Source organism: Kogia breviceps, chromosome 4, assembly GCF_026419965.1.
Source record: "Kogia breviceps isolate mKogBre1 chromosome 4, mKogBre1 haplotype 1, whole genome shotgun sequence".
Taxonomy (NCBI): domain Eukaryota; kingdom Metazoa; phylum Chordata; class Mammalia; order Artiodactyla; family Physeteridae; genus Kogia; species Kogia breviceps.
In genome coordinates this window covers 165,694,534-165,719,465 of record NC_081313.1, presented here as the reverse complement: position 1 = coordinate 165,719,465, position 24,932 = coordinate 165,694,534, and the positions used below count along the sequence as shown (strand labels likewise).

Genomic DNA, 24,932 nt, shown 5'->3' with positions numbered 1-24,932 from the left:
CTCACACCGGTCAGAATAGCCATCATCAAAAACTCTACAAACAATAAATGCTGGAGAGGGTGTGGAGAAAAGGGAACCCTCTAACACTGTTGGTGGGAATGTAAATTGATACAGCCACTATGGAGAACAGTATGGAGGTTCCTTAAAAAACTAAAAATAAAACTACCATACGACCCCGCAATCCCACTACCGGGCATATACCCTGAGAAAACCATAATTCAAAAAGAGTCATGCACCACAACGTTCATTGCAGCCCTATTTACAGTAGCCAGGACGTGGAAGCAACCTAAGTGTCCATCAACAGATGAGTGGATAAAGAAGATGTGGCACAGATATACAATGGAATATTACTCAGCCATGAAAAGAAACGAAATTGAGTTATTTGTAGTGAGGTGGATGGACCTAGAGTCTGTCATACAGAGTGAAGTAAGCCAGAAAGAGAAAAACAAATACCGTATGCTAACACATATATATGGAATCTAAAGAAAAAAAAAATGGTTCTGAAGAACCTAGGGGCAGAACACGAATAAAGACGCAGACATAGAGAATGGACTTGAGGACACAGGGATGGGGAAGGGTAAGCTGGGATGAAGTGAGAGAGTGGCATGGACATATATACACTACCAAATGTAAAACAGATACCTGGTGGGAAGCAGCCGCATAGCACAGGGAGATCAGCTCCGTGCTCTGTCACCATCTAGAGGGGTGGGATAGGGAGGGTGGGATGGAGACGCAAGAGGGAGGGGATATGGGGATACATGTATACGTATCGCTGATTCACTTTGTTATATAGCAGAAACTAGCACACCATTGTAAAGCAATCATACTCCAATAAAGATGTTTAAAAAAAAAAGTTCCAATCCTCAACAAGTTTTGTTTCTCTCTTACCCAACTGCGTATTGATACAGGAAAATCCCTAGTCCTTGTAAATTCTCATGTGCAGCATGCCCAAAGAAAAAAATGGCAGGGAACAATTAATGGGAGCTGGATCAGCTGTAACTATGCACACAAGGAAAGACAAAGGAATAACAGGAAACGGAAACACAATACCAGACACAATAAGCTCCCAAAGCAATAATTATATTATAATTTCCCACCAGCTGGCTTAGAAATCTCAAAGCACTGAAACGCCTATCTTCCATTCCCAAGTAAAATGCCCTTTTGGGGAAATACCACCATCACTTCCCAATGTCCCTGAGGCTCCACTGAAGAGAACCCATTGTGAAAGATTCTAGAATGAACAAGACCTACTACCTTCCCTCGGCATGAGGTCTTAGACACTCCTTGCAGGTCAGCCTATATTTCTGATCATGAGAAAGGATTCAAGATTATGTCTGGATTACCTTCGAGACATCTCCTCTGACCAAATGGCTCCTCCTAGCCCCCAGAATGCACTTCATCCAACAAGCGTTTCTGAGTGTCAGTGATGTTCTATATATGCTATGCTGGGGGTACATAAGAGAATAACAGATTATCCCACTCCTTAAGAAGCCAAAACTCACTTAGAGTTCCAGCAGCACTCAATTTATACTGAATGAAGAGCTGGGGGCTCTGCAAGATGACATGCCTTCAGGTAGAAAAGAAGAAAGCAGATGTACAAATGCTCTTTGTTCCAGTGGAGGAAAAAGACGAAGACTAAGAGAGGTAAGACAAAGAGGAAGGAAGGAAGGAAGGAAAGGAAGAGAGGGAGGGAGGTAGGGAGGGAGGAAGGAAAGAAATAAGGAATGCGGGGAGGGAGGGAAGAGAAATAAATTAAAAGGACAAACTGAGGCATAAGATATGATACATGGAAAAGATATGTTCCTGTAGATCTGAAGTTCTCCCTTGGAGATGGGATAAGATATCATTGCCTAATCTGGAATTACAAAGTTTGAATCCTTGAACCTCTCCAAGAGTTCAACTCTTAGGAAGACCCATAATTGTCTCTTATTGGTTTTCAAATATTCTTTCAAGTTCAAGAATACCCCTAAGACTTCAATACACAGTCTCTGCCTTGACTATATGACAAAACAGAGGAATCGAAACAGATATTTCACTTTTAGAATAGCCTAAGTGACATATGTTTTGTGACATGGTTCAAGACACTCATCTCTTTCTATTCATCAACTGAAATATCAAAGAATTCTCCTACAAAGGAGAATCTCAAATAATTACCCATTTCAGCTGCCTTTGAGTATGAAGCTTTCATAACTCATCCAAATGTCTTGATCAGAATGTTGATTTATGGACTTCTACTTTTTTTTTTTTGAGAAACCATCCCTTCAAGTAAACAAGTTCATACCCTAAGTTGCTGACCTGACCCATGGCTCCAGAGGTGAACCTGTGACCATAAATACACAATCTCCATATTCATTCTCCTGGTCACACTGTTTAAGACATGACCCAAGATAGTTCTTGGCATAGGATTTTGGTCGAACAACAGGGAACCTAGAGTTGCTTAAGCTAGTAGAATATGAATCTGAGTTTCCCAGTGGCTTCCTCATTGGAAAACTTGCCTCAGAAGGCAGCCAACAAAAGGAAAGCAGAGCCAAGATCTAGAGACACAGAGACTATCCGAATGACACTAAGCATCTGGATCCGGCCGTACCGAAGGCCAAGTACCCCCAAGACTTTTCAATAATGCGAAATAAAATAAAGTCCTATTTCCCCCTGAGTCAGCTTGAGTTGCATGCTCTTCCTTTGCACCGATAAGAATCCGGACAATACATTTCCTGTATGCTTCTTATTTCCCATCATACACAACCAACCTAGTCTCACACACACAACCAATTCCCTGCCTAACTCTGCCTTGTAGCCAGGAGACACATAAATTGTCATTTTACAGGTTGCATTGGAATGACTCCACCTCTGAAGGCTTTTAAACGGGTAGCTAACCTCTGTGATGCTGACCATCAAATATCAAATCTCTTAGGTGCTCTAACGTGTCAGCTCACTTTTTGGCCACTCGGATTTCACGGACAGGGGATCAGCTGCAAATACCCACTCATCTGTCATGTGCATCCTCCTAGAGCCAAATAAATGTCAAATTCTCTGAGTTCGGCTTCCCCATCCCCATGGAATATAGATTCCTGGAAGGTTTTCACCATATCTCAAATCAAATGAAGAATGTTAGATGAAAGGCAGAAGAGCCTCAAATCACAAATCATAGTCACTGGAGGAGACATGACTCTTCAACATATGAAGATGTCTTCTTTTTTTTCCCCAATTGAACTTGGAACAATTATTACCTATTCATAACTCTCTAAGTTGGATTTTTAAGCTGTTTTTAATCAGCAGCTGGTTATAATTTTGTAAAAGAGTTTCTCCAATGGCACAAATACTGCTGTACCCCAGAGGAATCGCAGAGCTAATCAATCACTCTTACATAACTAGTACTCACTGTGAAAATAATGTTCTCGACCGAACAATGAACTTGAACACATATTCCAAAGCTTTCAGCGTTCTTAAAATTGGCTCACATTGCTCTCCTCTGCTGGAGGTATCCAAGTAAGTCTTCAGCACCATCATCAATTTCCTGAATAAGGGATTGTATTTTCAAAATACATCTCTTTTCAGCCCACAGCATGGTAATTCGTTTGTTTACTAAATTATAAGGCATTCAATCAAAGGTTAGAGGTGATGGTATAGCCAAGCTCACTTAGTCATTTACACCATAAAAATAACTCTGCCTAAAAATATATGTTTCATACAGGGAGTGAATAAGTATTTCCTGTCCATAAAAAGCCAGCAAAGGAAAAAGTAGTGAGAAAAAAAATCTTTTGACTGGGAAAACTAGTCACAGTGAGGATGTGAGGGGGGATGATGATGGTGATAATGTTCTTTTCAGCTTTTTCTTCCCACAGAAAATGTTCTTGTAATATCATGGAACTCCGTTGCCTGGAAACTTACCATGTTTCTTTATTACCAGCAGGGTAGACTTCGAACTACTTGGCCTGCTTTTCTAGGTCCCTTCACACACGGGCCTCCACCAACTTTTCCAGCATCATCTCTGATCTCTAACCCTCAGTTCTCTATACACAAGCTGTACTGAGCTACTTGTCATATGCACTTCCTTCTCTCTAGCCTTTGAATCCCAGTGTGTATCACAAGTAGCTGTTCAATAAATGACAGCTGACTGACTGACTAAATGAACGAACGAACGAGCAAACACTCCCATGTACTTCTGCCACCATAAAGTATTCATACCAACCTATGAGTTTGCGTATTTTTATTTAATCCAAATAACACAGCCAGATTGGGTTTTGTTAAAGAAGGTAGAACTCACACAGGCTGGTGACAAAAAGAAACTACTCAAATTTTTGTGACCTAGGCATCCTGGCAGGGCAAGTAGGAAGTAAAGTACACAGTTACTTACTTGTAAGCTAGGGTAGCACTGAAATGCTGTTGAATGTAAGCCTCCAGAACGGTGTTGAAATGCTGGAATTTCCGGTCAGCAATGAGTCCTATTATGTAGATCTTGAGGAAGAAGCAAGGAATCAGTGTTTTGTGGGCAGACCCGGCGGGACAGGAAGCTGTATTCACATGGCATAACTGAATCCCTATCAAATTCTTTTGCCCAGGAATTAGGTCACTAATATAGCTTCAGTCCTTTTCATTAAGGTAGTACCTCTCCTCCAAAGTATTTCATGAAGTATGCTACAGGGTTTCACGGTCAGATAAGCTTGAGAAATCTCAAGTTATCAACCTTAGACTGCCTTCTTTATTGCAGGCCTTATCAGAGTCTTCCATATGCTTATGTGCATTGTAAATCTCCAAGTCATGCAATGGTCAGCACTCCCCTAAGTTCTTTAATCAAAGGATCTTTTTGTCGGGAAGCATTTTTTCCTTAGACACAGCTTTCTAGGAGGCCCTCTTGGGAAGCACTGGATTAAGTCACAGTTGTCTCCAAGTAAGCTCTTTAACAATGTAAATGTCACTGACACAAAGGGTTGACACCTTCATACTTTATTGGTCACTGATACCTTAATGCAGATTTTTTTTTTTAATGTTTATTTTGACATGACATTGAGAAGATGTGAGTTGGGACCACAAGAGGAAGAACAGACCATTTCGAAAGGTGGAAAGGAGACAGATCAGGCTAGTGTACCACCTACTCTAAAATGTTCTGGGTGGGCAGGACGAGTGTAACAACTGCTGAGTTGGAGACTGAGCAGGAAGAAGGTAAAAAAAGAGTTAGGAAACATTTGGGGTGCTTTACAACCTGGCCAAGGACTCACTCCCCGCATTCATGGAAAGCCAAAGCGACTATTCACGGTATCCAGCTTCATGTGCTTTCAACCAGGGCCAATCCACCATCAGCACTTAAACACTCCCCTTTTAATCACCCTGCCCATGCTTTCAAATGAACTCGAAGTAGACGAAGGGAAACAGCAACTCGTTCATTGGTCTGGTTGCCAAATGTTACAATGCCTCCAAAAAATTCATGAAAAGGGCCATGTGGGCCATAAGTTCTCTGTGTTCTCACAGTGAGACACACATTAATGCCCAATGTCACTAAACACTGGCCCCCTCTCTCTTACCAAAGCATCAAAGACGAGGATGTCATACTCATCACTTTGAGAATGTTCCATCATGATGTTGAAGAGGGCATCCAGAGTATCCTGGAGAAACTGGGAAAAATAATGAAGGTCTTGTAAGAAAGAGTGTAGGTGGCCCAGCAGTCCCACTCATCAGTGTTTACCCAAGAGAATGAGGGCACACATTCACCATGTGCCATGTTCAGGAGGGCCAGGTACTTTACTCACAAGAGCCAGAACTTGAAGCAACCCAGCTGTCCATCTTCAGCAGAGTGGATAAGTATAGGGTGGCATTTTCACATTATAGAATACTCCACAGCAATAAAAAAAAGAGCAAACTACTTCAACGTGGAGTGATGAATATAACTCTTGTGAGCATTGTGCAGGGTAAGATAAGTCAGACACAGAAATGTTTATTCATTATCACTCTCTTTTTATGAAATTCAAGAACAGGCAAAAACCCCATCTATAATGATGGTAGTGAGCTTAGTGGTTACCCCCGAATAGGTTACTGATGGAGAAGGGGTAAGAGGGAACCTATTGCAATGCTAAAAATGGTCTGTACCTTGACCTAGGTGGTGGGTACACAGTTGTATACATGTGTAAAAATACACTGAACTGTACTCTTAAGATAAGTGCTCTGTACATATGTTACTATATGTAGAGTATACATCAAGAATAATTTTTTTCTTAAAAAAAAAAAAAAGAATGCAAAAGGGAGACAACAGAATGCCCTTTCAGATGACTTTTCCAGGCTGCCAAAGGTGACAGGCCTTATAAAAGGATGTCTGGGGAATTTCCCTGCCATTGTTGAACCAGGTAGGTGGGTCAACAGGGCACAGTTAAAGCACTGATCTGGAAATTCGACCACTGCTCCTCCATGTGTGGGCAATTAACTAAAATTTGATATCCCTCCCTCCTAAGAGATGGGTCAATATTTCCTATAGTCGAAACACAGAGCTACTACACAAAGATATTCAATCTCAAGAGTTTCTAGCTGTACCAGGTTCCCAATGGAAACAAGATCACCAGGACCTCTGGGAAACACTTGTCCCAATTCATAGTGCTGGAGAGACAGTTGCTTTCATTAGATCTGCACTTCAGACACTATATTCTCCACCACCATGTGTACACAACAATACGTCTGACATTTGCATTGTTTTCTGCTTGTTTCACCTAAAATGTGAGCACTGATGTCTTTCCTTTTCTCATGTTTTAATACATAACATTCTTGAAGCAGCAGAAACCAAGAATACTTCTTATTTCTAACAGCAACATGTAGATAATACTAAGAGATCATACTACTACAGCAACTTACAACAACAAAAATAAATAATAGTTACTATTGGTTGAACTTTTTACATTTTCATATGCGTCAGTTCAATGATTGTGCATTATGTGTAAGAGACTTGCTGAGTAATTTTAAAATATTTATCATCTTGAATGCTCACAACCCTGCAAAATATGTCATAGTGATAATACTATCACACGAAGCTGGCAAGCAGTTGAACTGGGATCTACACCAAAGTTGATCTATTTCCAGAGACTGAGCACAACCATACTTTTCTCCTGCTCAAGATTCAGCATCACTGAACCGTATCATGCCCCAGACTGACCAATAAAGGCTCCTAATGCCGACCTGGGACACTGTATCCCATCGTCAGAAGCAAAGTTGTCCTATCTCCCTCAGCACTTCATCTCTTCCCGGAAGCCACCCATGATTTAAAGCTCTGTCACTGGTGGATGAATACAGACAAAATGAAGCCCCACTGACCTTCACTACTTCTTCTCCATCGACAATCTTCAATTTTTCTAAATTCTCCTGTAGCAGTTGTGGCTTCATACGCCACTTCAGCAAACCCAGCAAACCCACTAAAATAGAGTCCGGACAAGCAGAATTACTGTTACTGGCCTAAAATGTCCGTATCAGGACCTCCCCTGGCCTGCCCCCCCCCCCCCTACACACACACACACACAGAGACCTATCAATGTTTCCGATACCATTCTGGGTGAGCTTTGTGGAGCACACCAGCGTAGAAATGGAGAATACATCCCGGGAGCTGACAGAGAGCCCCCCAACACTGCTGGAGCTTCGACTCAAGGTGGCCCCCTTGTTTTCCACATGGTGTCGGTAAGAAGGAAGAGTCAGGTAAGCACTGGCATCCTCCATCTTCTTGCTGTCCCCCTGGAAACAACACCTTGGTTACTTCCCCAAGCCAAGGGTACGCACCCAACGCTACACGGAGTTTGCAGTGGCCAGATTACACACTGTAGGTAGAGAGGATCAGAAACAGTGAGGGACATCATAAGAGGAGCAGTGAACATCATCTGGTAAGGTAGGGCTGTTTTTCCACACAATAGGCGAGAACCCAAGGTTACGTTAATGGGAAAGGGGTTGACCAGCCACCTGAAGGCTCTGTGGACTTCATTAATGGCACAGAGGGAACTGACAGGATATTTTAATTCATTCTAAGTTTTATAAGATCTTAACACAAACAAGCCCACCAGCAGGATACAAAATCAGCTTAAAGAAGAAGTTAACAGCAAAGGCACTAGATTCTGAAAGTGATGGTATTGAGACCCTCTTCCACCATTCACATGCCTGTGTCATTTGGTATACATTCCTTGGTCTCTCTGTGTCTCGTTCTCCTCATGATTAAACTGAGAATTAATCATATTACCTACTTCTAGAAATGTGGAGCAGACTAGATGGCATAATGCATATAGAACACTTAGTAAAATGACAGACACATAAGTCCCTTGGCATGCTGAAATGAAGGACTAGAGGTAGGCATTACAGCAGTCAGCATTTACTGAGCCCTTACTCTGCACTAGATGCTGCACTAAGTGCTTTATGTGCCTTAGTTCATGTCATTTAAGCCTCACAACAGTTGTTATTGTTGTGGATACTGTTATCATCTTTACAGTTTACAGATGAGGAAACTGAGGCTTAAGGAGGGTGACTAAATTGAAAACTGACTGCAGCTGGAACTCTGCCCCCAATGAGTTCACAATCTTTTAAACTAAGAACTACCTTGATGCGTCAAAAATGAGAAAACAGAGCCTGTACAAAAGGAAAAGGGGTGTTCTGGAAAAGCCAAGGAGACTCAGAGAAGAGTACCATGTTATGAAGCTTTGATGAGGCTGTGTTTGCCATGCAGACCACAGGCAAAGGGCAACTCCAACCTCCAATGCTGAGAAAGTCAAGGGCAAGGGTTTGACCTCTGTGCTGACCACTTAGGCTTGCCCTATTTCACAGCCATACCCTTTGCCTCCAGCCAGGGGCTAGCTAGAGACACACCACTGTCACAGGAGTGGTTGTGGGAAAGCATGCACGTAAGATCAGGAAAATACTTCCCCACTTCTAGAGAACAGTGCAAGTCTCATGACATAAAAATAACAGCAGCTGCCATCTATACTCTTTTACATGGTCCTTTTGCGTGGGTCATCTTATGATCATAAACACGGCCACCACCCCTTAAGGAAAAGGAAACTGAGACCCCGCAAGATATGTGGGATGACTCCAATTTAGTCAACAGCAGGATCGGGACCCTAACTTGTGACATTTTTTCCATTAGCTACTAGTGAGGAATCTCTCAAATATTTCTTGCTGGTCTTCTGTACGTCCCACAGGTGTCTTAACAGAGTCAAAGCCCACTCTGTATGTAACAATAACCTTCCACTGACTGAGAATTCCATGTACCCATCAATGTCATGTTTACATGCACTGACTCATATAACCCTCACAATTACTCACTGAGGGCCACAGGTGAGGACATGGAGGCCCAGAGAAGTTAAGACTTTATCCAAGGCCTCACAGCTGGGAAGCCCCTATGTGTGTGACTCTGGGGTCCCTGCTCTTAATTACCAAGCCATCCTGCCATCTCCCCTTCACCTCCCCTGCATGCTCCCCACTGCAGAATTAATCCCAGCTCATGGTACCTTTAGGACAACCAAGTCGTGGCATCCGTCATGCAGAGTGGTCCCATCTTCCTTCATCAACTTCACATAGGACGTGGCAAAGTTCTTTTCTCCTTTATCCTTAGCTGAAAAGAGCACTGCTGAGGTCAGGGAAAAAAATGATACTTGGGCCACCCAATGATCCCACCCCTCTCCCCTTAGGGGCTTTGCAGAGATGCCATTTGGTTGGGTACTCACATTCCTGGGATGAGCGATGTCGAAACATGAATCGCAGGTGGATCCTCTGCATGTCTTCAATAGGGACAGCCACCTCAGTAGGCAGAAACCAGAGCTCAAGAGACAATGAGTTCAAGGGCCCTCCCCACTCCACCCTGACCCCCGCAAAGGGCAGCCTGACTATTTGACTTAAGAGTGCTGCGTGCTGATTTATTACCCAGCCATCAAGCCCCATGAACTGTAAATACATTACATAAGAACTGGCTATGAAGAGAAAATAAAGTACCGAATGTAATCCATTTGGCAAATTGCATTCCCAGCCAATGAAAAGAGATCTGTAAATTACAGTGAGGGAAAATGAATCTCCCCCAATTGATATAAAAGTCACATAACTTTAGCGCAGGATTTAATGCACTGCAAACTGCACGGTGCACGTTTTCCCTATACACTCCAGGAGTTTGGGCAGTCGCAGCAGGGCTTAGAAAATTTTAACAGTGCCTATTAGGGTCTTGCTGGGGGACTGTCATTTATGTAAATTAATTAAAATGCTTGAATCCAATCATATTCGGGAAAATCCTAGGCCTCATTCCCATCTTTGGTTTTTCCCCCAAGGACACTGGGCCAAGACAATCACCCCTTGGTCACCCAGTTTCACCGTCCAGTGAGTGGTCTGCTGTACCCTTGACTGAGGCGCTTTTGGCCTGTCTCTGGACTATCCCACCTCCCAAAGCCCCAAAGCAATCCCTGTATTATACAATTCAGGCCCAGACAGAGAAGCTTAGCTACCTGTGAGAAAACCACTCAGATTTTCTGTGAATGCTTTCTGCTCCAGAAAATGAAATTCGAGCCCAAAGAGGTCCACCACTTGTTTTGTGTGTCTCAGCACAAGAACTGAGAGTCACATGGGCAGCTGTTGTCCAATTCATTCTTTCACTGCATATTGAATCGATACTATAAGCTACAGTCATGTGACGCATTGGCCATGCTGACGTAAGGCAGAGTCTCACTCAAAGAGCTCATGGCCCACACAGGGCAACGCATAATTATCACCATGTGATGAGGGCTAGCAAAGAGATGTAACTGGGGTACAAGAGAGCAGAGAGAAGAGAAAACAACCTGGTCCAACAGCTCTCTGACCCCAAAGTTGGGTAGGTCATCACTTTTAAGAGAGTGAGTACAGGGAGACCCACTGAGGAAAACAGGAATATAGGTGAACAAGGCAAGAACCACTGAGGTTTGAAGAGCTACCTCTGAAAGGGAAGTCTTATGAATATCTTCAGTTTGGGTTCAGAGCACAGAGTGAGTAAAGACGGCTATTAATTACAAGGCAGAGACATTTGAAGCTGTGATCAAGCTTCACTGTCCACTGAATTAATTCCAAACCCCACTTCCAACGCATGATATTCCCTTCTGCTTTAGCGTGACAATCTGGTAATGCAAATATTTGTGGTTAATGCCACTTCCATCTGAGGTACCCTCCCAACAGGGTATCTACCAGGCATTAAATAGCGTTTTACAGCCTCACATTTGCTCCCAAGCTCTGTCACTCCTCACCGCTGAGTAGAACGACACAACTGGATGGCTTGGGCACAGTACACAAGAGCATCTGACAATGCCATGGTGGCCAGCTGCTGGGCCGGGGAAGGGTCATCGAGAGAAACGGGCAGTCGCCCACTGGGCCACTATTTCCACTGCCTGACACACCACCAGACACATGCTAGGCTACTGTTTCAGATCTTGGGGAGGCTTAGGGTCCCCCAACTATCATCATCATCATCATCATTATTATTATTACCTTGACTGTTTCCATCCACCGTGGCTGTTTGACTTGATAGTACACGACGGACCGATATTCATTCATAGGTTTGTCCCCAGCTCCCACGCAAATCGCATTCTGACCCAAGAAAAATGAAAAGAGATTAAACACTATAGAATTGCCATTTTCTATGCTTGGGCAATTTTGGTCCCGAGGCCAAGGCTGGCCACAGGGCCTGGGATAAGCCTGCCTTCTTTAAGCCTTCTGCCAGGTACCCTTCTACGTTACGGATTTATACATGAATGTGCCCGGCCCTGGGAGCGACAGCTGCTTAACTATAGAAATGCTATTACTTGTATTCTGGAAACCACTGGAGCACTGTAGGAGCTGACGTTTTGTTGTCCTATTGTCAATGGTAACCAGCCTTGGAGTTGATGTGCGCTGCCAGTCTTATTAATTCTATTTGTTTCTTACATCTGAATTGCACAAAGTTACCAAACAGGCTCAGATCAGCCAAGCAGCAGCCCGTTCTGATGGATTTCTGATGCTAACAGACCCAGATGCTGGCGGGAGCTGGGCAAGGGGAGGGAGCTTGGGTTTCAGACAGACACATGGGTAGAGGGGGCTAAAGGAGCCCAAAGTTAGGGAGCATCTTCCAGGTACCAGGCCCATGCTAAGCACTGGGATATGGGCATGAGTCAGAGAGTAAACCTGACATGAGTGAGGGCTCACAGTGTGGTGTAGGAATCATTATATGAGCAGACAAATCACTAGGCAATGTGAAGTGATGACAGATATATGTATCCAGTTGTCCCTTGGTATCCACAGGGGGCTTGGTTCCAGGGCCCTCCCTTCCCCACCACTGATTTTAAAAAAAAAATCCACAGATGCTCACGTCCCTTATATAAAACAGTGTAAACAGTATAGTACAGTCAAACTTGTGCAGATGCAGAACCTGCAGGTACAGAGGGCTGACTGTATAATACTACGGAGCACAGAGAAAGGACACTTCAGTGTCCCCTGAAGACTCGGGGAATATTTCTTGGAGGTAGTTGAAGATCTTGAAGAAAGGTTCCAAGTTGGCTTTGAGCACACGAAGGACTTTCTGAGAGAGAGTGAGCACAGAGCAAGCATACATACATAGGGTATTTATTCTTAAAAAATCACCCTCAGAGTAACAAGGAATTACCTTGCAATAGAGTATGCCAACCCCTAATTCTGTCTCTGTGTTCATTCCAGTTGTTTGGCCCCAAAAGAAGATCTAAGGTAGGGTCACTCAGAAGGGGCCTAAGTTCGGTTTTTATACCAGAACAAGAGATTTCAACCTCAAGTCTTCAAAGATCTAGGGACATGAGGATTGGTTTTGCAGCCCCAAGCCCCCAAACTACAAAACTGTGTGCCTCTGGGCACTTTTATGGTGAGAGAATCCATATGACTCTCACTAGATTCCATCAGACTCTCCAGTGGATTCCCCACCAGGCTGAAGGACCAAAGCTGGCCACTCTGGGCCCCAGGGAAAGCAAGCTAAGCTGTGGGAAGGATAATTCTGTCCCTCTGTACTTCTGAGCTATAGGGAAAAAACGAGTTCAGTTTCAATACTGACTGATGCTACATATGGCCAGATCAAACCCATTTGAAAATAAGGCTACAGCATCCTTTCAAAACTTATCTCTGAAAAAACAAGGACAACCAGGGAACTGCAAATGAGGGAAGACATACAACTCTCTTAATTTTCAATGGTATGGAGCCTTTCGGAACTTCTTGAGGTGCTGAACTAAAAACATGCTTCCAAAGTTGTCCTAACCATTTAGAGAGTGCTTTGTGCCCCGCATTATGCTAAGCCCTTTACACGAACTGCCTCACTTAATTCAATCCTCACAACCACCTCTCGTGATTACTGTCATTATCCCCATTTCAAAACGGAGTAAACCGAGACCCTGAGAGGTTACGTCACTTGTCCCAAAAGGTACCAATGCCCGGACTACATCTCAGACCCTCTAACTCTTTGCCCAGTGTTCCCTCTGTAACAACAACCTAGATGCCTTCCAGCCTCCTAAGATTTATATCTAGTGGCAATGATGGGCTTAGCATTTCTGTAGCTCAGCTAAATCCCACATAGCTTATAAAAACTGAAAATACACATGTATCTCTGGTGAAAGTAAAGCTGCTGTACAGCACGCAGCTGAATCCCACAAAACTATCTTGATGATGAAAATTTTTGATTGCCTAAAGCTGGAGAAAACAGACTCAGTATTATTCTGAGAAAGACCTAAGACAGCTCCCTCCCTCTCAACACTTCAGAGATAAAACTGAATGTCGCTGGGTGTGTAGAAAGAGCATTGTGACCAGGGACGGGGCCGGTTTTCAGGAAAATATAGATCTGTGCATGTCTCCATGCACAGATTACTGAACCTATTCAGTAATTTTCCCCATTGCCCACCCCCATGGCTCCCCGTTAACAAAGAGAGCCCCCAATTGGCTTCAGGTCAGTAGAAGGAAGCCTGGAAACTTTAATGCCGACTTGGCCTTGGTGGACACACTTCAGCAGGAGGAAACATCAGGCTCCAAACACAGGTCTTGTTTAACTCGTAGGAATCATCTGAGGAATAAATGACACCAAGGGTGTGAATGCGTTTCGAGAGCCAGAAAGTGCTTTAGGCTGACAAGGTCGGTCTTATCGTGGGAAGATGCCAGTTACTGTCCACGAGGCAGTAATCAAGCCTGTGACGGCTCTACCTTTCTGGTAATAGTGAACTTCAATGAACACCTGTTATGTCAATTACCTCAGTTGGTATTCACAAGAGTAAGGTGCCACTGCTGGTCTCATTTTCAGACAGTCTCCTAGGCGTAGAGAGATTATGTAATTTGCTCCAGGTCATCCTGCTAATCCGGGCTGAGCTGGGCTTTCGGCCTGGATGCCTGGCCCCAGAGGTCATGTCTTAACCACTACACAACACTGCCCCCCATGCCCTACCTCCAGCCCTGTAAACTGCCTGGTCTCAGAAGAGCAGAGGTTTCTCAGCCCGGCATCTGAGCATTTTTACTTCTTGAACTTGCTTTAGGTATCCCCGCTGGATTGTCTGTTTGACTCCCTCAGATCCTTTCCAGGGCTTCAACCTTCAGTTGGTCTGCTTTTCCTAAATGTTACCTCCTCCTTCCTGTTGCTGAGTATTTACTACATACCAGGTGCCTTACACCTACCATTTTGTATGAACAGCAACCCCACAAGGAAGAGATTATTATTTCTCTTTTATAGACATGTAAACTTGCCCAAGATCACACAGCTAACAGGAGAGGAGGGTGGGATTTGACTGCTGTCAGTTTGATCTCAGAGCCCAGCCTATTAGCTTCTCTGCTATGGGTTCTCCTGAGCAAGGTCGTTGAGACCCCAAAGTGAGCCAAGGACAAGTCTGACCTACTCTATCCTCTGACCCTGCTCTTCCTAGGAGCAGGAGGAGAAATCGATACCCCTAAAGGGGACTGTTCCCACCAACATCAAACAGGAACGCTTAAGTGTGCTGCCTGACACTTAATTAGGCAGTAATATTTATTTCTGCAAGTAGAGAAAGAAAAGCCTCCCACAGGCTTCCTTAGCAATTTTCAAGTCAGTCAACTGAACTCCCCCTAACTTCCCTCATAGATGAAACTGAAAATTTTCGCTGTGCCCCACAGTTACCTCTCCATTTCTGCCCCCAAATTCCTGCCTATATATTCATCTTTGATAAGTGCGTCTGTTCAGCCTGGTTGGGTGTGACACGAAAGGATGGCAGAGTCGGAAGTACAAACGGTTCAGAAACGAGATAAGAGGTCTGCTTTCCCATTAACCGTTCCTTCTAATTTGTCCTTCGGAAACATCGAAGGCAAGCACATCAGTGTTTTAAAAAATGAGGCTGAGGTTAAAAAGTTCTCCAACAGGTAGTTGGATAAAAATGACTTCAAAGCGTGGTCTATACGTTTGTGAAACCCAATTTCCCTTTCAGATAAAAACCCTCTGCTCTTCCTTTGTGTTTCTTTGAGCAAAGTGTTTCTTACTTATTTTATTTTTCAGAAAAGTTTCAAAATCCAACAAAAAGAGGATTAAGTTAAATCCTTGGATTTTGCTCAACTAGATATTAATTAATGGGACCAGTCTTTTCGAACAAAAAAAAAAGGTAATTGCGATGATTTCTTTAAATTTAAAAAATAATTATGAATCTTCCCAGAATTTGATGGGAGTGGTTATTAGCCTCATTTTTTAAATGAGAAAGAAACTGGAGGACTTTTTTAATGTACAGGCATTAGAGTGAAGTGTTTAATAAGAGGAACTGGAGCCTGAAATCAAACCCCATCTCTGCCATATACTAACTTTATGACACTGGGAAAGTTGTTTCACTTGACAAAGGTTTAGTTTCCCCTTCTGTAAAAATGGGGGAAATAACAGTAATGCATCATACTTATCACAGTGCCTGGCATGTAGCAATGCCTCTGTGAATGCTAGTTATTTGTAGGTAGAGGGTAGCAAAATCTGCCTGAGCTCCAGGCCCCCGGGCTAAAGCAGAAGATCTATCAATATTCACACCCCTACCCTCCTGTGCTATCTGATCACCTACTGCGGCCTAAGAGGAATATCTGCCCACGCTGCAACTTCTGCTGAGAGCTGATTTTATTTTCAGCTAAGTACTCTGAAAGGAGAAATTGAGAAGCAAAATCCTCCCACACACTGGACACAACTGCTGACAACCTTAAAGGAAATATAAGTAAATAAATGTAAACACACATGACAAATATTGTACAGGACATATGCTGTATAAATATAGCAATATGCTTTGCATTCTTGAATTCACTCTGCTGGCCCTCTGGAGGCCAATTTACAGATAAGGCTTTCCACCAGAATGTCTGGGTGAGTGCTAGGGAGTTAGATTAAGTGTTGGGAATGTCTGTTTTGAGGACATCCTGAGTCTTCACACCAGCCCAAGGCTCTGTATTGATCCTTTTTCTTGCCATGGGATTTTGCCTGAATAAACCAGCTCAGGTTTCAATGAGAACTTTTTTTTTTTTTTTTTTTTTTGTGGTACGTGGGCCTCTCACTGTTGTGGCCTCTCCCGTTGCGGAGCACAGGCTCCGGGCGTGCAGGCTCAGCGGCCATGGCTCACGGGCCCAGCCGCTCCGCCGCATGTGGGATCCTCCCCGACTGGGGCACGAACCCACGTCCCCTGCATCGGCAGGAGGACTCTCAACCACTGCGCCACCAGGGAAGCCCTCGATGAGAACATTTTAACTGTGAAAAGCTAACCTATAAACTGAGGTGCTAAGCAAAAAAAAAAAGAAGAAGAGGTCATGAAAGGAAAGGGACAGACACTGAAAAGCCAACTGCTTTGGTGTAAAGAAAGAACACCAGGTCTTATTACGGGCTACTGTGCCAGCCAAGCTCTAAAGGTGTAGATCACCTTCCTCAACACCACCCTGCAGGCACCTGGCATTTAGAGAGCAGGATCGGATTGGGAACGGGAAAAGAAAATCTTTATGAACAGAGGCACCCTAGGGGAGCCCTGTCACCCAGAGCAACAGCAGGGTCCCTTACAGGAAGCGTTTTGCCATCCTCCGCGCACACACACATGATCACTTCCACATTCCTCTGAGTGGTCTTGTTGTACTTGTCAAAGTCACCTTGTAAGAGAGTGATGTAGATGTCGTTCCTGACGTCCCCTGTGGCACAGGGAGAGAGACAACAGTTGGAGTCTGTGTAGCAGGAGAGGCACTGACTAGAGGGCGTGGGGAGTCGGGAAGCTGGTAGAATTGCCACACCTTGTCTGTTAATGAAGTTAAAATCAGAACGATTTGGAAAAGCATTTTTACTTCATCAGGGAGGCTGGAGCAGTAGGTAACAAGAGGATGGAGGAACAGTAGGAAATTAGTTGCAAAAAGGGAGGTAGGATGGTCACGACTGGCCGTATTTTTTTTCTCCATTAAAAATCATTTAATTTTCATCCTCTAGTGACACCTTCTGGGAAGGCAAAGGCAAACTCCAATTGGATTGAATTTAGGGCATGAATAACCACCACAGATGGTTCTCTCCGCAGATCTCTTACTGTGCAGAAGCAGACAGAATGACTTTCTATCTGTGTCCGAGGAACACGGATGGGGTGAGGGACGAGGTGTGGAGGGTCTCCAGGAATGGGGGGGTGAGAGCTGAAAACCCTACAGGGGAATGCACAGGGATTGATGTCTCAGTAAAGCAGGCATAGATAAATTACAACACCAGTGGACCACCATGCAACTGTGGAAAGAAGGGGTAAGTCAGCGAGAATGGTTATGGACACAAGTCCTAGACTCAAGCTTAAGGCAAAGAGGGAAGTTTCAAAAGAGTGTTATCATGCAGTCCCATTTACTTTCTTTTATTACATACACATTTGGAAAATACGTATCGTGGTTACTTCTGGAGACAAAGATTTGAGAGAGCTTTTAAGGTTTCACGTTAAATCTTTTCATGCCATTTGGACATTTTACAATGAGCGTGGACTCTTTTGGTAATAAAAAAAAAATAGCTTAGTAATTTAAGAGAATGTCAGTATTCACCCCAGAAGGAGTGAAATTATTCCACGTGTAGTAAAGTGGAAAGGATGTCCATGATAAATTATTAAGTGAGAAGTGAGCTGCAGAACGCTATGTAAAGTATAATAAGTAACGGTATATAAAGTATGTGAAGTGGGATTCCCATTTGTGGGGGGGGTGGGTGCATGTGTGTATATTTATGTGTTTGTGTTTATTATGTGACTGCATAGAAGATTTTTGGATACACAACAATTGTTTTCAGTGGTTACCCTCAGAGAGAGAAGTAGAGAAAAGCAGTAGAAAAGAAGTAGCTGACGCTTTAAAAAGAAAATGGATCACACTAGTTAGACCACCCCCAGCCCCGCCCAGGGGGAAGAAGAACCTGGCATGATGATCTCCGGGAAGCCCAGCTTCCTGGCCACCACGGTGGTCCTGTCCACCAGGTGTGGGTAGTCCTTGCGGATCTGAATGATGTCACCCACAAGCATCTTCATGGTCACCCAGAGGCCTGGAAGGGAACACTCATGGTGAAGAGTCAACTTCAAGGTGTTCCCTCAGCCTTGCCCTCCCACCATCTCTCCCCTTGGTCTCTCTCTGAAGGAGACCATGGAAGCAGAGACAAGCAGCCACAGATGCAGTGACCCAGCCCCAGGGGAGGATGCAAGGCAGGATGCAGAGGGGCCCTGGAGCAAGACACCTCCAACTTAAATCCCACAGGTTACTTCTAGCAGGGTCAGCTTCCGTCAAATCATTGCACCCCTCTAAACCCAGACTTCGTAAAGTGGGTTTGATACCATCTATCTCAAAGGACCGTGGGAAGGATGAAATTGAACCAGGAAACACTTTACAGTGCCTGACACATAGGAGATAGGCTATACCAATTCCCTTCTTCCTTCAGGCACTAGGACATGCCTCCTTCTGCTTCCCATTTAGAGATTTCCAGCTCTGTAGATCACACTCCCCCATTCTTCACAATGGTCAGTTTGGAGGGAAGGCTATGTTCCCCAGGGTTTAGGAGTTATCTGTTTGCCACAGAATCAAGCGATCTCAGGCTGAAGTCAGGCCCAGCCCACTTGGCCTGTTGGCACTCTACCTTGCCCTCCGCTGTCTCCTTTGGAGGCTGTGACTTTGCCCAGAAGGCTGTGCAGGAAGTCATTCTCAGCTGTCACCCTAGAAAGGAAAAGAGAGCACAAAATACTTGCACGGGACCCTCATGGGCTCCCTAACTTGTGGTTCCAGGAGCTCCAGAAAGCTGCCCAACCCCTCCATACACCTTAGGTGAAAAGTGAGCCTGCCCATGTCAGCTCAGAGAGTGCACCTGCCATCAAGAAGCACATCTCTCTTTTTCACAAAACAACATGGTTCTGAAATTTGGGGAGTACCAATGTTACAAGTAGAGGCCATTTTTATTCCTAGGAAGACTCTTAAAAAGGAAGGATTCTCAAGCCCTCAAAATGAATATCTGCTCAGCAAGGTGGAAAAGGCTTTAGCTGGAAAGGTGGAAAAGGACTCATGCTAAGTCCTAATCACATGACTTAGAGTCACTGACCTCATTATCTGTAACAAAACACCATCCTCCTTAGACAAACGAGGACACAGTTCTCAAACCGGGGGTCCTGCTTTCTCAAACTTGTTTTAGGTCAAGGAAAGGATATTCAACCTCCTCACTACCCTCCTCTAAAGTCACGGATCTTTCTACCCGCAAGAATTAGGTTCTGATTTCCTGTTATATGCTCCTGATACGTTGCTGCTTCACAGCTTAATGGTCCCTGTCGTACTTAATCTTTTGTTCATTTAATTCTGCATCTAAACATAAGCTTCAGGAAGACAGGGCCACGTCGACCTTGTTCCCCACCTCATCCCCCCACGCCTGGCACAACGCCTGGCCCTCTGCCAGCCTTCAGTCAAAGTCCGTTGAATAAATAACACCTGACGAACGAATAGGTGAGAAGCTGGCTGGTTTTCTTTTTTCACTCCAAATTCACAGTTTATCTAAGGATTCAATCTTGGTGGTGTACATTCAGTAGGTTGGGACAAATATATAATAACATATGTCCATCCCTCCTACACTCCTGATAACTACTCATCTCTTTGTTGTCTCCATAGTTTTGTCTTTTCCAGAATGTTAGAGTTGAAATCACACAGTACGTAGCCTTCTCAGGTTGGCTTCTTTCACTTGTAATATACATTTAAGGTTCCTCCATGTCTTTTCGTGGCTTAATAGCTCATTTCTTCTTAGTGCCGAATGGTATTCCATTGTCCTGAATGCACCACCGTTTATTTATCCATTCACCTACTGAAGGACATCTTGGTTGCTTCCAAGTTTGGGCGATTATGAATAAAGCTGCTATAAACATTTGTGTGCAGGTTTTTGTGTGGACATATTTTCAACTTCTTTGAGTAAATACCAAGAAGCATGATTGCTGGATCATATGGTAAGAGTATGTTTAATTTTATAAGAAACCAACAAACTGGCTTCCAAAGTAGCTGTACCATTTTGCACTCCCACCAGCAATGTATAAGAATATCTGTTGCTCCACATCCTCACCAGTATTTTGCTGTTGTTAGTGTTCTGGATATTGGCCACTCTGATGGGTATGTAGTAGTTATCTCACTGTTTTTTTTTTTTTTTTTTTTTTTGTCTTACGCGGGCCTCTCACTGTCGTGGCCTCTCCCGTTGCGGAGCACAGGCTCCGGACACGCAGGCTCAGCGGCCATGGCTCACGGGCCCAGCCGCTCTGCGGCATGTGGGATCTTCCCGGACCGGGGCTCAAACCCATGACCCCTGCATTGGCAGGCAGATTCTCAACCACTGCGCCACCAGGGAAGCCCCTCACTGTTGTTTTAATTTGCATTTCCCTGATGACATTTGATGCGGAACATCTTTTCATGTGCTTATTTGCCATTTGTATATCTACTTTGGTAAGGTGTCTGTTAAGGTCTTTGGCCCATTTTTAAATTGCGTTATTTTCTTATGGCTGATTTTTAATAGTTCTTTGTATAAGCTGCTTGGTTTTGAATGCCTCAGCACTGAGACCATCATTCTCAACCTGCCCTCCTCCTGGGAGGTCCCACCTGGGCTATCATCAACTCAGGGAATCAGTTCACCCTGCTTTTGTGTGGCCCTCAATCAGAAAGGACGTGGTTTCAGATAATGGAAAGAAATGGGAAATCTCTCACGGGTGAAAAGGGATGAAGTGCTGCTTTTCTTCATCACTCTCTGCTTTCCCCTTGATGATGTCTGTTATATCCATAACTAGAAGGAAAAGAGAAATGAATTAATGGTTTAAGCCCTCTTGCTCCCAGGAAAGGGTAACAATGGGATGAGCTTGTAGGGCAGGAGGCTGGGATAGGAAAGCCTAAAAAGGCAAGCAAGCCAGCATGAGACAATATACAGACAGCAAGGATTCATCACAGGCAACAACTGGCAAACGCCTCTGGGCAAACCGGGCTGGGAGGTCAACAGTCAGGGAAGCATCCAAGAACCCAGGGCTTGGCAGAGGCCAAAAGGAAAGAGTCAGAGCCGTGCTTATGGAATTAATTAGGTTTGGATCTGACATATTTGTATTGGATGTTTACTGTGCTGACAAAACCCAAGCATGGTGACTCCCTGTGGGATCTGAAGACTTATTCACCCTCTTTTCGTAAACATGCTCATATGCATAGACACGTTATCTGTGGATCCTTGAACCCTGCATTTCCAGAGGCATCCTAGCTCCTCTGTAACTTCTCCTTAAATCAGCCACTGAAGGTCCATAAAAAACCAAGGTAAACATACGACCCAGCAATCCCACTACTGGGCATATACCCTGAGAAAACCATAATTCAACAAGAGTCATGTACCAAAATGTTCATCGCAGCTCTATTTACAACAGCCAGGACATGGAAGCAACCTAAACATCCATCAACAGATGAATGGATAAAGAAGATGTGGCATATGTATACAACGGAACATTACTCAGCCATAAAAAGAAACAAAATTGAGTTATTTGTAGTGAGGTGGATGGACCTAGAGTCTGTCATACGGAGTGAAGTAAGTCAGAAGGAGAAAAACAAATACCGTATGCTAACACATATATATGGAATCTAAGAAAAAAAATGTTATGAAGAGCCTAGGGGTAGGAAGGGAATAAAACACGGACCTACTGGAGTATGGACTTGAGGATATGGGGAGGGGGAAGGGTAAGCTGTGACGAGGTGAGAGAGTGGCATGGACATACATACACTACCAAAGGTAGGGTGGATAGCTAGTGGGAAGCAGCCGCATGGCACAGGGAGATCAGCTAGGTGGTTTGTGACCACCTAGAGGGGTGGGAGGGAGGGAGACGCAAGAGGGAAGAGATATGGGAACATATGTATATGTACAACTGATTCATTTTGTTGTAAAGCAGTAACGAACATACCATTGTAAAGCAGTTATACTCCAATAAAGATGTTTTAAAAAAGGGCGGGGGGATTTTAAAAAACAAAAACAAAACCAAGGTAAAGAACTCCTGCACTAGAGCAGGGATGATAGAAATGGGGGCAGGGGGAGGAGCACTGAAACATGCTATAGCCAAATAGAGCCAAAACCCTAGTAGCATGAAATTCCTCACACACTCCAGGCCCCAGTCAGGGAGCCATTAAAACTGCTTGGGTAATAATCAACTAGTGATTGCATCTAGCTCAAGAGAGGAGTTAGGGAACTGAGAGAAGGAGGGGAAACTGTTATTTGAACCTGACCAGCATCCATTCTCTCTGATGAACAGAACATGATTTGGGTAGAACCATCTCCCTCTGGCTCCAGAGTTTTTCACACTGTAAATTCACTTGAGTTCCTGCATCCAGCTATGCCTGAAGCAATCTATTCCTAAACCTTTCAGTTACACCAGACTGCTGTCACCTGAAACCAAGAGAGAGAACCAGCTACACTTGGAGACAAAGACACACTTTGCAGTAAGGCTGAAGGACCCTCACTGCCTTAACAGGGACATTATGATGCCAAAAGTGTCCCTCATATAGAATCAGAGAATTTAGACCAAGTTATGGATCAACCAGGCCCAAGTCCCACATTTTGCAGATAATGAAACTAAGGCCCTGGGGAAAATATGCTTGTCCAAGATCGCCTAGCTAGCTAGCTAGCAGTAATGCTAAGTTGAAACACCAGCTGGCTCAGTATAAGCTAACTTCTTCCGCTTCGCCACTTTGCGAGCAGTGCCGGGGACTCACTGGACAGCCAGCTGGTTTGTGATAACAGAAGATCAGGGTGTCCTGAAGTGAGAAACCTGCAACACTGGGTTTAGATATGGTATACAAGGATTATAAATGGTACACAACTGAAATGTTATACTTTAATAAAAAGAAGGAAAACTCGCCTATTGAATTGCTATGCTACTTCCACAGGTATTTAAATTGTCTTTCAAGAAAAAACAATGTAGTTCAGTTTAAATAAAGAAGGTTCCTTAAAAGAAAATATATTGGGGTAAATAATAGTGCAAGTGATAGTCAAATACAACAAAAACTGTAAAAGTGGGACAAGAATGATGAAGTCTTGGAAACCCCCAAGAGAGCTAAGGCTTGGAAAGAAATGTGGAGGTGATGTTGTTCTCAAGCAGCCTCATTCACTTATGCCAGCTCTCCACACGTCCACTTCCATCTGGAATTTAGATGTGTGGTGGTGGGTGACTCATTCTGCGTAACTGCATTTCCTGTCCTGGATATTTTTTTTTAAATGATTTGCTCCTCATAATTAGATGCCACCCATATTGTTCTTCCTTTTTCACTGTGCTGGGGAGCGAAGGCGCCGACTGCTCAGACTGCACCGTGGTCCCAGCGCCCTGCTCGACACGGGGATTCCACTATTCGCCGTCTTCATCATAAATCTAGACTTAGTTACCAATTGTTTTGATTTAGTCACAAGAAATGTAGGTATTAGGGGTTGTCTGGCCTAAGTTTTTGAGGGGGGGAGGGCAAGGGGGAGAGCGAAAGAAAAAAAAAATCTTCAAAATTCAGTCATATAAAATGTGCACTCCAGTAACAGTTAGTGCTGTGTGGTGTGTCATTACCTGCCACCCCAAAAGGCCGCCTCAGTCCCTGCGTGCATTTCTTTGTGTGCGTATCCTTAAGATCCATCTTTCCAACTCGGACTATTTGACAAATCAAGTAAATTTTATCCCTGTTGAGGTCTTTGTTTCCAAGATCCTGTAAGGGAGGAAACGAATAGTTACACATCATGTGTCTAATAAACAAAAAGTAGAAAAGCAAACTCAGTAGTAGTAAATTCTGGGGGTGGGGGGAGGTTAGTGCTTAGCACTTAGCATACATGGACCAATCATACGATTAGTCCTGGGAAAGGTGGAAAACAAAGCTATCACCCCCGTTTCACACACAAGAGAGGTGAGTTTTGGAAAGGAAACTGGGTGACAGGGCTCTGGTGTTCAATCCTGATTCTTCCACCTCAAACTGATGGGAAGAGAAGGATAGAGGTACAGTATCAGTTGTATAGGTAGCTATCCCTATATGCCAGCTGATGTATCCAAAAACAGCACTTGCTGCAAATGACTCCATCCACCTGGTCATTGCTCAGCACCTCTGAGGGAGAAGGCAAAAGGAAGAAGGAAAAATCCTAACAATCGCCGTTTACTGAGCACCCAATGCACGTATATCACTCGGGGTCGGGTTGTTGTGACACCAAACAACCCCAATATCCGAGAGCTTCTAACACAACAGGGTTTATTTCCAGCTCAGGCTACAGGTCCAGTGCAGATGGGCGGGGGCTCCACTCACTCACTCTGGGCCCCTGGCTGATGGAGGATCCATCCGGTCACAATAGGTGCATTCACTGTCCCCAGAGCAGGGGAAGGTAACGGGGCAAATCACTCACTGTCTCTTAAAGCTCCCTCTCAGAAGAGAGGCATATCACTTCCGCTTCCATGTCAGTGGCCAAAGCAAGGGCCGCGGCCACACCTAACTGCAAGGGGGACATGGAATTACACTCGACTGTGGGCTCAGGA

At 44.2% G+C, this 24,932-nt stretch overlaps 1 protein-coding gene across 1 annotated transcript in view; it reads right to left on the bottom strand.

Annotated features, from left to right (window-relative positions):
• DOCK2 (dedicator of cytokinesis 2) overlaps positions 1-24,932 on the bottom strand; it is a 420,075-nt gene that overhangs the window by 346,421 nt on the left and 48,722 nt on the right. Inside the window, exons 10-22 of the mRNA XM_059061186.2 lie at positions 23,985-24,120; positions 21,121-21,196; positions 19,034-19,110; positions 18,323-18,448; positions 16,970-17,094; positions 11,449-11,547; positions 9,675-9,747; positions 9,459-9,562; positions 7,518-7,701; positions 7,291-7,388; positions 5,520-5,609; positions 4,355-4,455; positions 3,380-3,514 (exon numbers count right to left, since the gene is read on the bottom strand). Of these exons, the coding sequence (XP_058917169.1) occupies positions 3,380-3,514; positions 4,355-4,455; positions 5,520-5,609; positions 7,291-7,388; positions 7,518-7,701; positions 9,459-9,562; positions 9,675-9,747; positions 11,449-11,547; positions 16,970-17,094; positions 18,323-18,448; positions 19,034-19,110; positions 21,121-21,196; positions 23,985-24,120 (1,424 nt within the window). The remainder of the gene's footprint in view (positions 1-3,379; positions 3,515-4,354; positions 4,456-5,519; positions 5,610-7,290; positions 7,389-7,517; positions 7,702-9,458; positions 9,563-9,674; positions 9,748-11,448; positions 11,548-16,969; positions 17,095-18,322; positions 18,449-19,033; positions 19,111-21,120; positions 21,197-23,984; positions 24,121-24,932) is intronic.